The 15,974-nt window shown below is 49.1% G+C and overlaps 1 protein-coding gene across 4 annotated transcripts in view; it reads right to left on the bottom strand.

Annotated features, from left to right (window-relative positions):
• UBE4B (ubiquitination factor E4B) overlaps positions 1-15,974 on the bottom strand; it is a 132,569-nt gene that overhangs the window by 4,972 nt on the left and 111,623 nt on the right. For all 4 annotated transcript variants that reach the window (XM_075550778.1, XM_075550766.1, XM_075550768.1 and 1 more), the window contains 4 exons: positions 12,402-12,528; positions 9,969-10,113; positions 3,954-4,088; positions 738-929 (listed from right to left, as the gene is read on the bottom strand). In XM_075550778.1, coding sequence (XP_075406893.1) covers positions 738-929; positions 3,954-4,088; positions 9,969-10,113; positions 12,402-12,528 — 599 coding nt within the window. The remainder of the gene's footprint in view (positions 1-737; positions 930-3,953; positions 4,089-9,968; positions 10,114-12,401; positions 12,529-15,974) is intronic.

Below are 15,974 nucleotides of genomic sequence, written 5' to 3'. Positions count from 1 at the left end.
TCATCTGGGGCCATGCAGCCTTCCGGTCGCCTCTGAAACAACCAGGCCAGATCTCTCGCCAGCCAGTCCAAATGGAAACTGCCAGTGGTCACCACAGACCACATACTGTAAACAGAGAAAACCAACACACGACCCCCCCGCCCGTTTTTCTCTCCCATGGTGTCAGCAGCACGTGTGTAGCTGCCTTCTGAATGGAGACGGGCACTCCACCCCCGTGTGCGGACACCGCTGCCCACACCACGAGCAGCAGCAGGCAGGGTGGACGTTCGGTGGGTCGCCGAGGAACGGCAGCCAGAAGCTCTCCTCTATCCTCTACTCAGTGGTCCTCTCTCACGGTCGTGATCCGCTCCTCCTCTCTGTGTGACCCAACCTCCGGGGTGTGGCGGCTGCAGCAGCCGGGCCAGGAGAACAGGAAAGCCAAACCAAATACACTGCCACCCAGGGCTGGTACCAAGGGCTCACGCAGACAGAAAATGCTTTGAAATGATGATGGCCAACAACGCACAACTGTGACTGATACAACTGATGTATGGATTGTTCTAAGAGTTGTAAGAGCCCCCAATAAAATGATAAAGCAATAATAATTAAAAATATATAGCCTAGAAACTTCTCAAACGACAATTTTAAGGTGTCACCTTCATTTTTTCCAAGTGGGGAGAGGGAAGATTGCATGTGATTACTGCAGACAAGCAACCCCAGGATCCTCCTGAGAGGGCCTCTGGCCCCGAGACACTGACCTGGTCGTCAGCAATGGCTTTGGCAAACCGAGCACAGTCCAGTTGCAAGTATATATCTGTCAGCTGGTCCAACAGCTTCTTTGGTTCAAAGCCATATTTCTCGGGGTTTTCAACTTTCAGGTCACGGCACTTGGGGCCACACAGCTGCTGAAGGTTAAAGTTCAGCATTGCAGCCAAACGGGGTCCAAGTTCCTAGAAAATCAGAGGATAAGCAAAACGGATGCCGATGAGTCGAGCGAGAAGGACGGCCACCCCAGTCCCAGGGAGGGGAGCGGGATGGGCGCCTGAAGCGCAGAGCCCCTCTCAGGTGCTGCGCAGCTGCCAGTGCGAGAAGAGCGCCCAGTCACACTGGTCTCTGATCTGGAAACTGCAGCATTTAATGCCAGGTTGCCAGCGGATGGGAGTATTCGTAAACAGCCACGAGGCAACTTTTTCCTTTAATTAACACAAAAAAGTCTCCTGCACAGAGTAGGTAAATGAGCAAGAACTATCCACAAGTCCATCATTCTGTCTCCAGCCACCCTTCCACGCGCGTTTTCACACACTGCCAGAGCCCCTGACCCATGAGGCAGTGCCCATATCAGTCACCACGAGGGCAGAAATGCAAAAGAAGGCGGAGAGATCATTCATGTCCTGACGGTTTAAGGCCTTGCTGGTCAAGCAAAGCAAAGCGACATGAAACAACTAGAAAGGAAGGAGAGAGCAGGTAAGAAGTAAGCAATCTGTATGCAAGGATTGTGACACGAGTTGCATGAGCCCCTACTAAAATGGTAAAAAATGATATTAATGATTTTTATCTAATTAATAGTCCCATCTGGAATAAAAATTATATCTTCATTAAAAAAAAAAGTAAGCCAATCTGAAGTATGAAAACTTGGCTTGGCTGCATTTACCGTATACATTCGAGTATAAGCCAACCTGAGTATCAGCCAAGGCACCTAATTGTACCACAAAAACTGCATTAAAAATGTGCTGGGCGGGGAGGGAGGGGAATAAAAAAGAGGACCTGATGCAAAGGGCTTAAGTGGAGAGCAAATGCTTTGAGAGTGATTGGGGCAGGGAATGTATGGATGTGCTTTATACAATTGATGTATGTATATGTATGGATTGTGGTAAGAGTTGTATGAGTCCCTAATAAAATGTAAAAAAAGAAAAGAGGAGAAAAAATGATTAGGGCAAAGACTGTACAGATGTGCTTTATACAATTGATGTATGTACATGTATGAACTGTGATAAGAATTGTATGAGCCCCAATAAATTGTAAAAAAAAAAAAAAAGAAAAGAAAAAGAAAAAAGGAAAATAACAGAAAAAAATGTGCTGGGAAACTCAGCTTATACTCGAGTATATACGGTACCTGTTGAAAAGCTGTAAAATACAGGAGTGATCAGAGCACGGGAGTTGAGAGGATTTTTGAGTGGGAGAGTTGAGAGGCACGAGGGGCAGCAAACTCACAGGAGGCCCAGGGGACTGTGTGGGCAGCACCCTCAGGTGTGGCTAAGTGCTTCTGAGTCTGACTCACGGCAATCCCACACGACAGAGCAGACCTGCCTCGTGGGATTTCCTCCACTGTGCTCTTCGTGGAAGCAGAGTGCCAGGCCTTTCTCCCGTGGACCACCAGGTGGATCAACGGACCACCGGGGTTCCCTGACAGCACTGGGGTGCACAGCGAGACGGGCGAGGGCTTCCAACACAGCCGTACCCTTTAACTGACAGGAACATTCACGGACTTCCTATCAAGTCCTTTGGAAAAATGAAGACCTTAGAACTAGAAAGAGGTTCCTGATGATTTACTCTCAAATCAATCGATAGCTTCCTATCGATAGTCCAACAGGCACATACAAGTCACTCCCCGGGATCGCCCACTTCAAATAAAACAGGATTTAGACAGAGGTTGGCAAAATCTGACCCCACATCTGTTTGTGGAAAATGACGTTTTCTTACAAGGCATCCACGTTCATTTGCCTCTGCATTGTCTGGCTGTGTGGGGGCCACAAGAGGCTTGAACCTTGTTGGCAGAGACCAGGTGAGCCCCAAAGCCTAAGCTTCAACAGACAAAGGTTCAAGAAGGGCGGTTGGTAAACCGTTACGGGAAGCAAGTGTCTGAGCAGCCTGGTGTACATTAGGTGTGGCGTTTTCACAGGCCAGTCCTGCTCTGTGCCAAGCCTCCTGCTCCAGAACTCAACTCGGTCTCTGAAACCACAGGAAGGGCGAGTAGACGGAGAGCAGGGGATTCGTCTCTGCAGTGGCACCCTGGCCAGGGAGTGGGGACACCGCCTCTCTTGTGGAGGACAAAATGAGTTGTGTGGCAGAGGGAAATGGAAATGCTACACAGTGAAATTCTATTCCCTTGTAAACTCTCATCTGCACACAGCCAGAGAATCCTGAATCTCAGGCTCCACCCCTCGTTCTTACTGGGAAGTGCCTGACTGCATGACGGGAATGATCAACGAAAGGCAAGCGGCTTCAATTCCAGACACAGGACCCAGGTCACGTCAAGGGCAAGCGTTGTGACTTACCTTTGACCCACCATAAACTCTAATCAAGCTCTTATGAACCTTTGGTTTCCTATGTTCTAGCAAAGCCACATCGAAGAGAAATAATTACACATCAAGTACACATCTATTTAAGTAGAAATCACCCATCTTTTCTGAATAGGTGCTACTGGACAGTCTTCTGATAAGTAAGTTATATAGAAATCAGTAAGGAATAAGCACGTAGCTGTTTTAACGCGCATACTCCACTGTGCTGTCTGAGCAGGAAATGCATCCAGCCATTTTGGAAGGACACTGTGCAGGCTGGGATGTGGGATTGGAGTGCCTCAATACCCCGGAAGCAGAGAGCTGTGGGTGCTCAGAGCATAAGTGGGCACAATGTCAGCAACAGGCTTTGATGTCTCGGTGACACCTGTCCCCGTCCTCCCCCCACCACTGCGTCAACGCTGACTCATAAAGACACTGCAAGACAGAGTGGACCTGCTCCTGTAGGTTTCCAAGACTGTAACTCTTTAGAAAGCCCCCTCTTTCTCCCCTAGGAGAAGCTTGTGGTTTTGAACTGCTGACCTTGCAGCTAGCAGCCCTCCCACTATACCAGGGTTCCTCTATCAGTGAACAGGAAGCAGAAACTTCCAGGATTCAACAACTACCCTAAAACCTAAGTGGGAAAGTTTGAAGGGAAAACCCAGGGGACCAAACCAAGACCCCAAAGTTTGTGCTCACCGGTCGGAGGAACGGCTTCTGGACCTGCTTGGTGAGGATATGGAACATGTCCACGGTTTCCGTGGCCAGCGCCAGGTAAGAGCGGGACACACGCTCGTCCTGAGCCAGCTGAGACTGACGGGCCTGCTGCTGGTCCTAGAAAACGGGGAACAAGAAGCGGACAAGGCTCAGTGCTGTCCATCAGCTCACCGAGACACCCTGGGCCGGGGACAAGGATGTTGTGAAGTCAGCAGGCTGCATGGAGACTATTTTAACCTCCACCAGTGAACTATCCAGCAAACTGCTTTGGGCATCAGAACTCTGGGCTGTAACCTTGCTGGGTACACAGCTCCCTGAAAACCAGTGCACATGGTCTTTGCTAGAATGGTACCTGACAGTGCACATGGTCTTTGCTAGAATGGTACCTGAGAAAGAGTTTGGGTGCTGAAAACTTTGTGGACTCAGGGGCCGGTCTAAGTTCCAGCGCCCAAAGGGCTCGGAAGTGCCTTGGCCCATGAATGAGTTCATTCCCATGAGCACATCCATCTCCTCCAGGATGAAGGAAGTCACCACCATGTCCAGGCGGGTAACAGAGTGAGCCGCTCATCGGACTGGATGTGTACTGGTACGTAGGAAGTGTGATTCACTTCTCTTCACCGCTTTCATGTAGCAGGCATTGTTATTTAAAAAATTAAAAAGTCCCTAATACCTTGTACTGATGTTTAGGAACTGTCCCTCACCAAGTGCCTCCAGATGGCGTGGCTGCTACTTTACTGCACGCCTCACAGCTGTCAGCGCACCTGCCACTGGCACCCCTCTGCTCCTTCCACTCTGCCAAGGGCTGGGAAGTAAGAGAACCGGGTGTTTGACTCCTGTGTGAAATGAAGCCGTGCCCTGAAGGCTGTGAGGTGGATGAACTATAGAAATACCAGTGAAGACTTTACCTTCTTCTATCTACTCAGAGGCCCTTTTACTTCCGGTTGGGCAGTTCAGGTGGGGGAAGGGAAGGAAACAGCAGGAACAGCTGAAGGTGCCAGCTGAGGGCCCTCGGCGGCCGTGCTCGTGAGCATGCTGGGCTGAGGGCGCCTGAGCCTCGGTGCTCCCTGGGTAAGAACGGGCCGACTGGAAGAAAGGCGGGACCAGAAATGGCACAAGGAGCGAAGCACCAACAATCTGATTGGGTTGGAGCCTCGTGGACTCATTCACTAAATGCGAGCTGGTGTCTTCTACACGCCAGAGGCACCGGGGGAAGAAAGCGCAGGTCCTAACTGGTGGGTGCAGAACACCTTTTGTCCTCAGGAAGCAGGTTCCAGTTAGGGAGACAGACCACACACAGAACAGACATGTGCAGCAAGCCTGGTGGTCCTAAATAGAAATAGGGCAGAGGAAGGCAGAGGGTGATGCTGAGGTCAGGGGATCCTATTCTGTAAGGATGGAGTAGTCCAAGGAACACCAAGAACAGCTGTCCCCAGGAGAGTGGCAGAGAGCAGAGGGTCTGAGTGCCGCCACATGGACTCAACGTGGCCAACAGCCGGATTTCGGCTCCTCTGGCCTCCAGAACTATGAAACAATCCATCTTGGTTCTTAGAACCCAACTAGATTTATGAAACTTTACTCTGGGCACCCTGGAAACAAACACAGGAGGCGCAGCTTAGTAGCTACCTGAAGGAAATGAGTCAACAAAACACCAACCAAGAGTGGTCCAGGGAGAGGGCGTACCAAGTGTACAGGCTGTCGGTCTGTGCAGAGTCCCGATGTTGAGTGAAGTGGGGAGAGGTGGGAGCCAGGGTAGAGAAGTGGGCAAGGTGGTGGGCAATGCCTCAGCGCCCTGCAGGCCACACCTCAACCAGACGCTGAGTAAGAGGGGAAGCTCTCCAGGGTTCCAAGTGATTGGTGATAAGAAACTGGGAGAGCAAATAGGGGTTACAGTTCAGGCACGACATGAGGTTGGCCTGCAGGTGGTCAGATAGTAATCGATGGATTTTTAAGCTAGGCTGCAGTCTGGTTTTCATCAGCAGTGCTTCAAGTCTTCCTCACTTTCAGCAAGCAAGGTTGTGTCCGATGCATCTAGAAGGTTGTTAATAAGCCTTTCTCCGATCCTGATGCTGCATCCTTCTTCATAGACTCCAGCCGCTCAGAGTATCTGCTCAGCATGGAATAACACACGAAAGGATTTAACCCTGACGCACACCTTTCCTGATTTTAAGCCAGGCAGTTGTCCCTTGTTCGGTTTGTATGGCTGCCTTCTAGTCTATGGGCAGGTTCTGCATGAGCAGTGAGTATTCTGGGATTCCCACTTTTCACAATGTCATCCATAGTATATTCTGATTCTCACAGTTGAATGCTTTGTCACTGTCAATAAAACACAAGTGCACATCTTTTCTGGTATTCTCTAGCCAAGATAAGCCATGATGTCCCTTGTTTCACCACCTCCTCTGAGTGCAGCCTGAGCCTCCAGCAGCAACTGCCATGTACACCTGCAACTGCTGCTAATGATCTTCGGCAAATTTTACTTGCACATGATGTTAATCTTGTTCAATAATTTGAGCATTGCTGGATCACCTTTCTTTGGAATGGGTCCAAATAAGAATCTCTTTCCATTGGGTGGCCGAGTAGCTAGCTGTCTTCCAGACTTCCTGACACAGACGAGTGAGTGCTTCCAGGACTGCATCGGCGTGTTGAAACATTTCTATTGGTGCTCCATCCATTCCTGGAGCCTTGCTCTCCCTAATGCCGGCAGTGCAGTTTGGACTTTTTCGTTCAACACCATTGGCTCTTGATCATATGCTACCTCTTGAGATGGCCGACGGGCTGAAGTGATTCTGTGTTTTCTTCTTTTGATTATTTCTGTGTTGTCCATTATTTTGCTCATAGAATCCTTCAAGACTGCAACTTGAAGGTTTTTTCCTCAGTTCTTTTAGCTTGAGATCTAGGCTGTTCTTTCTAGGTCTCTAACTCTTAGTACCTGCGTATTTCATTATCGTACTCTTCGTAGACACAGACGAAAAGGCAAAAGATGGTTCCGACGAGGTGGGTGGGTCTCAATAAAAGATAATGTTGTCTATAGAGTGGACCAGGGACATATATAAACCATAATGGATTTTCTTGGGTTCGCACTTAATTGTAGCCCTGATCTAAGAACAGTTAGTCTTATGATGGTGTCCTGCCCCATACTTGCCCTCATGGGGAGATCACTGAAGATATGGATGTTATGAAAAAGTATAATGAAGCTAGATTGTGCCCAGCTATCATAAAGACTAGCACCCGGGGGCTTAAAGGTTTGCCTTAAAGCAGGCAGCTCTCTAAGTGAGGCATCAGCTAAGTCCACGTGGAAGAAGCACATCAGCATGTGTGATCCAAGGATTGTAAACAATAAAACCCAAGACTGAAGGAGGGAACAGTATTAGAACTTACATTCTGGACACTCAGTTTGCAGAAGACTATGAATGACAGTCAAAGACCAAACTTTGTTTGCAAGGTCCCCCTGTGGGACTAATCCTCCGATGAATCACCTCTGACCAATGAAGATCAGGGATGTAAACAGCCTTGCTATCAGACAAGAGTGCATTGGAAAGCGGACTAACAATGGAGGTCATCAAGTTAAAATCTAACACCTTATCATCTGGTCTCCCTTTTGATCATTTTAAATTTGTTCTAGTCTTTATTATTTTCTCTTTCAATGGAGGATTTTCTCTTTTATTTTGCTATTGATATTCATTTTTGTTTTTCTTTTTGGAGTATATTTTTAAAATTAGAAATCCAGGATAACACCATCCCTCCACCCTCCACCAAGGGAGATGAGTAATAGAAATGTGGGTGAAGGGAGACAATACAGTGTAATATACAAAATAACAATAAAATATAATTGATCAAAGATTCACAGGGGTGGAAGGATGGGGGAGGGAGGGGGGAAAAGAGGAGCTGATACCAAGGGCTCAAATAGAAAGAAAATGTTTTGGAAATGATGATGGCAACATATGTACAAGTGTGCTTAATACAACTGAATTATAGGTAGTTATAATATCTGTAAGAGCCCCCCAATAAAATGATCAATCCTGCAAGAGAAAGAGAAGAAATGAGACAGCAGTAAGTGGATCACTAGTTTCTTGGGGTGACAGCGGGGAAGACTGGGAGCAAAGGGGAACTAACAAGCAGAAAGAAGGAAAAGTTCTAAAATTGATAGTGGTGCTGATTGCACATCTTGATACACTGAAACCACTGAACTGTATGCCAATGAAAAACAAAAAGACAGTGGTGGGTCTCAACAGCTGGCAGAGTGGTGCTCCAGGCGCTGGCGCTGGGACAACCTGGAGCAGAGGTCTGGAGGGCGGCGGCAGCTCAGTCTTAGGCAGGTTGATTTGGAGACCCTTAGCACACCAGGTAGAGAAGCGAGTCAGTAGCTGGTTATGCACCTGGAGTCGTAAGTCCGAGGTGTGGGGATAAATTTGTGAGTCTTGAGACTTGTGAGACTATATTTAAAGTCTTACAACAGATGAGGTCACCTTGCACTGAATGTCAGTGGGGGCACCAGGATGCAACGTAGAGCATTTGGGCAGATGAGTGTCTCAGCAAGTGAAAGTACTAGTGACTCATCTGAGCATCTTCTCGGAGTCAGTCTCGAACGATATATTTCACATCTATTATTTCTGATGGTGGCTTTCCTGCAAGGCAGGTATTAGCTGTGAGGACAGAGATTAATGCCCAGCAATGTCTGTTCTCAAACCCAAGTAACCTGAGCTCTTTCAACTAGGGCTCATCTCTTTGCTTAAGAAGGGTGGAGGACTGGTCAGGATTGGTGCCAAAGGGCAGTGTCGGGGAAAGCTTGGCAGGATCTCGGAAAGACATCAGGGATGTTCTCTGAGAGCATTAGCCTGGGGGCTCACTCCGCTCTCGGAGTGTTGGGGGACTGTGGGGAGCTTTTGTGGTCTTGTGGCACAGTGGTTTCTGTGAGTTTAGCGATGCATAAGGGCAGAAACAGATACCAGAGAGGGTCAGTTCAGTGCCAAGGAAAGAGGAGACCATGGCGGCATGCGCACAGAAGAAATCCAGCATGTGGGTTACCTCGAGATGGGACATGTCCATCAAAGCTGTAGGAATACTTGGAATGAAAGATGCTCATTAAATTCAGGTTATCTTGTTTGACTCCACAACATTATAGCCTTGACAATCTTTTCCTTTTGGGACTGCCACTGTACACAGAGCAGAAGTCCCCTTACCCACAAGTTGACAAAGACGACTTTTTGAGAGCCATTCTGGTTCTGAGCCTGATAACACCCAGAGCACTAGCCACGCTATGACATCACCGCAGCTCTCATGGTCCTGCTAACAGCCAGATGGCTCAACAGTGTTGGAGAGGCTACTGTCACCTGACTAGCATAGATTTCTCTTGGAACTAGCAAGATGGGACTCTCTCATTGGTGCTCTTAGGTGCTGTTAAGCCAATTCTGACCCATCGTCAGGTCATTTAACAGCAGAACTGCCCCATAGGGTTTCCTAAGCTGTCATCTGTAGGCGAGTGGATGGCCAGCTCTTTCTCACGCAGCACCACTGGGAGGCTAAGAACCTTCAACCTCTCTGTTCACACTGGAGTACTTACTTGACAATTGCAGTACCAGGGCCTTTACTCTTCTATTAACAATTGAATAGGGGAACCAAGAACAGTTAAAAAGAAAAAAAAATCGAACCCAGAAATTTTTAGTGATTTGCCTCTTTGTCTAAAGAATACCACACAGATAAATTAAGCTCCCGTCTAGCAGAGAGACGGACATTTAGTGTGTGCTTTCACAAACCATCATCGATATGTGCAAACGAGCAAGGCTCTTCTCCAAAAAGCAACCAGAAGGAAAGCACATCTTTCAAAAGGAGAGCAGCTGCCAGGCCTTTGGAACACACTCTGAAAAGCGTCTCGCTCACTGCTCTGCATTAGAACAGCGCTTGCATGTCTCCTGTTCCCAGCCTGGGCATAAGGTCCAGGAGTCAGAGGATGCTGTCAGACGCAGACATGCAGCCCCAGAACCAGTCTGCTCGTGTGCTCACCCGCGGCAACTGATCCCACTGCTCCTTGTTCTTCATCTCTTCTTGCACTTCATGGATCCGCTTCAGAGACTCCAGACTTTCATCGAGCAGAAAGGTCGTGTCATTGATCAACATGTTTATATAGCGCACAAACTGCTTCCCGGAACTGAAAAGGCAGTGACAGCGTACAAGGTTACACACCTCCCGGACTCTGCAGACACCACCTCCACTTGGGGGTTTGCCCATCCTAGCACAACTTCAAGGACTTGAAATCACTGACGTTGCGTTATTAATGCTGAGGATATAGACACACACAGAATATAAGCCAACTCCACAACCTTTCCTGTTGGTTTCCAGGGAGTTGATTCCAACTCACGGAGACACGTGTGCTACACGTCTGCTCCCGAGAATGTTTGGGGCTGTCATCTCATTTGGTTGTTGCTGCTGAGAAGACACTCAGCGAACACACACGAACGCTAACCATTTGCAGACGCAAAGTTCAAAGACAGGCACTGCACGCCTCAAGCGGGGCAACCGCCCGCAGCCCTGCTTTCGGAAGGTTCCTCCCCCTTAGCAGAACCCTGCGGCTCCATAAGGTGCCACTGTGGCCCACATGGCTTAAAGGGGCACGGTGCTCAAGAAAGACGTCGTTCAGTGTATTTGCTGCACCCTCGATTTGCTTTTAAGAAGACTTCAGGGGATGCTATTGGTGTAAGGCAGTGGTTCTCCACCTTCCTAATGCCGTGACCCTTTCATACAGTTTCTCTTGTTGTGGTGACCCCAAACCATGAAATTATTTTCGTTGCTACTTCATCACTGTCATTTTGCTACTGTGATGAATCGTAATGTAAATAGTAATGTGTTTTCCGATGGTCTTAGGCGACCCTGTGAAAGGGTCGTTTGACCGACAGGTTGAGAACCGATGGTGTAAGGGTTAAAGATGATCTCAGGGTAAAATTCAGGGGCTCACCCAGCCTCCATGACTCTAGAAAGTCCGGAGTCCGTGAGAGCCAACTTTTAGGGACACATAAGCACCAGTTGGTAAATATTCTGGAACTATGTTGGCTGCTCCTTGGCTGCTCATGTTTGGCTTTGGTGGGAGTGCCACTGCTACCCGTCACCCAGCTGCCAGCGGTGGTGCCTCAATGGCTTTAAGTGGCCAAACACCATGCCAGCCTCCAAAGATGCTACAACCAGCAAAAGTTCACCAAGATCCACCCACCTAAGAGATAAGAACCTACTGCTCTGTTATTCCGCATTATCAAGAAAGATACACTGCAGAAAAAAATCAAGACAAGTAATATTAATCAAGCAGGATATTGATTTATAGAATTGAAGCTTCTAAGTCAGGAACTGCCCGTTTGATCAGGTTGCACTGGTGGTGTTAGCTTGGATTACCTCCTTTAGACTCTCTACCTTCCTGACAAGCAGAGAGAGGAGGACTTTACCTCCGGACTGATGCCGTGTAACTGGGTGGGGGTGGGGGTGGGGGAACCTTCCGGGGACAGTAGTTCCCAGACAAGGGTGGGTGGTCTGGACTTCAGGAACATTAGAAAGTCCAGGGCAGACTCTCCCAACTACACCATGCAGGTCAGGTAAGGGGGCCTGCCTGAGGGGCTCAGCTTGCCCCCAGGTGTGGCTGGAACAGAATACTGACTGTCAGCAGTTTATGGACACAGGACTAGCAGATGCTATCCAGCCATGGTTCCGCCTCTGATAAAACATATGCCGTCAGCACGGGATTCAGTTAACACGTTACATCAAGCCGTGGTCAAAGACCCAAAGGTTTCGGAACGACCCAAGGAGAGGGATACACTTCCTTCTGAAGACAATTTTCTTTCCTTCGCTTTTTCAAGCATGGGGACAGTATACAGATGGATTTGCTAACACTGCACTCTCAGGTGGGTGTGTAGAAAGTGCTTCATCAAGGGTTAGGGTCTGACTACAAACAAGAGCATTTCAACCGACAAACCCAACCTAATTGCTTCTAGGTCTAAAGTCCTGCCGACATTGTGGACTCTAGTTCGAGGGGAGATTCCAGAGCACCAGCAGGGCTGGTTTCAGTCATTCTAGCAACTTCATATACGCTGTAATCACAGAAGCATGAAGGAAAAAAACAAAACACTTAACACAGCATCTCAGAATATGTATAGATTCGTATTCCTGTACGGCAGCCCTGGGTATGCTGGCAAATCTACAGTTGGGCGCTACCTTGCAAGCGCGGACATTTAGCTAGCCCCGCCCCCAGCCGGCAGTGCCATCGGGACCACCCACAGTTGCAGGGACCACCCACAGACGCAGGGACCACCCACAGACGCGGGGACCACCCACAGACGTGGGGACCAGAGCAACACACTGGGCAAGCACCCGCCCGCCTGGCGGGAAGCAGGTCACCAGAAATCCGCACTGCGGTTTGCAAGGGCGCAAGCTGTGCCCTCGGGCGCGGGCACTTACTTGAACTCCTCCATGAAGGTGCCGTGGTGAGCTATGTTCTGCCAAAGGCTCTTGAAGATGGTGCTGATGTGATAGCGGATTGTGAACTTGTCGTAGAACTCGCTGGTGGCGCCGGTGTGCTCAACGTCTACAGAAGAGAAGCAAACAGACGGTAGGAGACATTCTTCCGGGCCTTCCAACACGCTACAGCGTCACTGAATGGCCGCAGCGAAACAGAGACCTGACAAAGAAAACTTCCACTCCCCGAGCCTGGGAAGCAGGAGAGAAATGACAAGCTGGCTTTCGATAAACAGTCCACAGGCTTGGCAACACTGACGCAGTGCCAAAGGCTCTGGGCTGGGAAGAGTCTCGGGGTCAGTGGGTACTGAGGACTGGGCAATGACCACAGCTGAATTCTTCTAGCTCCGCCCTCAATTTCAATGGATGAGTTCATTACGGGCATACCATCTGAGTTAAGTTTTATTAATGGTCATGTACCTATTAAATGTGCTTTATTTAAAAAAACCAAAACTGTCCTATGCCATTTCCACCCAGAGCTAGAGAAAATCAGGAGGAAGGCTCATGCCATCATCGCCCAGCGCCACTGATGATCAACATCCCCACACCTGTTAAGACAGACCCCGGAGGGGCTTGTGTGCCTAAAGGACAAACAGTTCAAGCATGAGGAATTCCTCAATCATAGCAAATTTTTAGATGAGGAAAAACTACCGGACAAATTCACATGCTTTTTAAGAAAAAGATAAAGTAAATTAAACCAGGCAGACAAGACAAACGGCAGTGCTAATGTGCCGTGGGCATGAACTGGGGTACACTTTCTCTAAGAGCAATCTGACAGAAGGTACAAGCCGTAAACATGCCCGCCCAAGCCTGCTCAGGAAAACACCTGCAGCCACATCCTAAGACCCATCTCCAGGAGCACCCACTACAACAGAACACACAGGGAAACTTCCATGTGCTAGGTGAAACCTGCAAGCTACAAAACAGGCCATAATTTGGGCATAATCATTATTGAAACACCGCCCTGCCACTCCTCACTTATTGACAACCTCATTATCAAACGTTCCCCGAGTATGACCATAAAGTCTACTTAGTCGTTAAAATGCCTACTGCCTAGTTTGCGTCTTAATGAGGTAGGTCTAGCAGTAACGACTGCCAACGTGGGAGGAGAGTCACACTGGCTGTGATGGTGAAGGCCAGGCGCCAACTTGGCTGGACTCTGACTCTCAGTGGTTTGGCAGTTACATAATGCTATAATTTGGCAATTACAAAATGGTGTAGTCATCATTCCATTGTGTGATCTGATCCTGTTTTCACATAATGTCAAAACACTAAACATGATTCTCTGCGATTCCTGTGTTAACAGACATGGCTGTGGATCTTCCTTTTCTTTGGCTTCTTCCAAAAATGGTTTCCCTTTTCGTACTTCCTAGGTTCCCCCCCTTTGCTCATCAGTGAAGCTATTTAAGGCTAAAATAGAAAAGGTTATTTACAAAGAAAGGAGTAAAGAAACCCCACCACAGAGATCTGAAAGTGCTGATGCACATTCGCTAAGCCAACCCTCCTGTAAGATGAGCCAAGTGTCGTTCTAAAAGCGTGAACTAGAGGGTGGAGAGCTGACGTACGAGCCTGGCGCAGCCCCCCCCCCCTTATATCATCTCAAACTGCCCGTGCGCGTCCTGAGCCATCAGGTTGGGTCTGACCCACAGAAACCCTCTCTACTCTGTGCCGTCCTCACTGCCACTGTTGTCCCCGAGGCCACTGCTGCGGGCACTTGAAATCTGCAAGTCACACGTTCAGAGTCTGTCTCCAGACTGGAACGTCTGACTCAGGAACGTGGACATCTTCACCAACCTTGCCTGAGTACTGAAAACAGCATCAGCACACAGTAGGTGCGACAGGACTCTTTGCGGCACTGGCGCCTGGATCGGTTTTAGGATAGGGAACCACGGTCGTGGGGTCAGTGTCCCTCCAAGCTTTGAGCAGCCCCAAGTACAGGACGCTGTTGTCTTAGGAATAAAATCTTTCTACTTGAAAACTTGTTGCCTAAGCATTTCCTGTGCTTGGACACTGTGACTGTCTTCTGTACTGCCTCTGTGGACGTCATCCACACGCCCAGGGCTGTGAGAGTCAGACATATCAGGACACAGGATCGAAACCAGTGAGTGGGTCTTAGACTAGGGGCTCATGGGCACTTGGGGGGTGGGGGGGCGGGGAGACCTGGGAACTCATTTTCTTTCTGGCCACTTCCCAGGTTGGCTTAGTTCTTCCGAGGGCCTTGGGATGGAGGGCTTCCCACATGGAGCTCTGCACCAGGCCCTGCAGCCTCTTGGGAAGAATGTGAAGAGCGACACAGCAACCAGGCAGGCGCACCTGTGCGGAAGGCCAACTGCTGCGGCTACTGGCCCTGCCACTCACCGGTGGTGACCTCCGGCAAGCTTCACGACCTCCCTAAGCTTCAGTTTCCTCGTTTGTGAAACGCAGCTATTTATAGCGCCCATTTTCACAGACAGGATAAGTGAAAGGGTCAGTAAGTGCCCAAGGAGGGTGGCTATTATTAGTCTAAGGGCCATCTCTCCGGGGCCAGAGGTCGCCGTGCTCCACAGCACCCAGCAAGAGGAGAAGAGCACCCACCTGCCACCTCTTGGAATGTGACCAGTGGAACTCTGCCAGGATTGAGGCCCAGCCCTGTGTCTGCCCTTCAGGCCGGACCACCCACACCCACACACATACCCACACTTCATCCCAGAGCCACCACGAGGGCCCCGGTCACGAACGGGACACAACTCCATCAAACTAATAGATGTGCACATGCGCATGTTGTACAGAGGCGTGCATGCCTAAGTTACAAGGAAGAAGACTGAATTCCACCCATAACTACCATTCAAAACGTATCCTTCCAGCTCTGTTATACAAGGGCTTCTCAACAAAAAAAAGAGCGAGACAGAGAGGGATCATAATTAAAAAAAGAATGATGTCCCCTCAAATCTACATATTGGTGCTTTACCTGAAGGGGAATAAAAGTCTGTGGGAAAATGCCATTATCTTTAAAATTCTACTTGTCCTTGGATGACTGGCAGCTGAGCACAAAACCGCTGAGCCACCTCCTTGACTCTCTGAGCAGGTGTCATAAGGCCACAACGAGGAAGGGAATCAGGGCGACACCCCCGGGACCCCGAGCACCAGGGGACAGTGAGCTTACTGCCGAGTCTTCCCGTGCTCGGGGTTGCTGTGAGCGGTGAGGGGCTGCCATTCCAGGAAGCCCAGAGCTCTGATGATACACGGTGAGAATACGCTTCTACGTGCCACCAACATGTACCGAGGGCCCCAAACATGCCAGGTTTGATGAGCCTTTCCCTCCGGAGTCTACGAGGGGCAGTAACATGCACCAGTAGTGCTGCTATGCGCCTTGGCCGGAGAACAGACAACGAGGGCTCACATGTAATCAGATTTTTTGGAAACATTTGCTCAGCTGAAAAACGAAATTAAAAATTCTATTTGGAATGTAACCCCGGCATACAAAGAAGCCACAAATAAGCGACCTCGTATCGACAACAGTGGCTGCAGATGGTAAGC

This window comes from Tenrec ecaudatus, chromosome 1 (genome assembly GCF_050624435.1).
Source record: "Tenrec ecaudatus isolate mTenEca1 chromosome 1, mTenEca1.hap1, whole genome shotgun sequence".
Classification (NCBI taxonomy): domain Eukaryota; kingdom Metazoa; phylum Chordata; class Mammalia; order Afrosoricida; family Tenrecidae; genus Tenrec; species Tenrec ecaudatus.
Note: the sequence above shows the minus strand (reverse complement) of the source record. Positions and strands in the feature narration are given on the sequence as shown.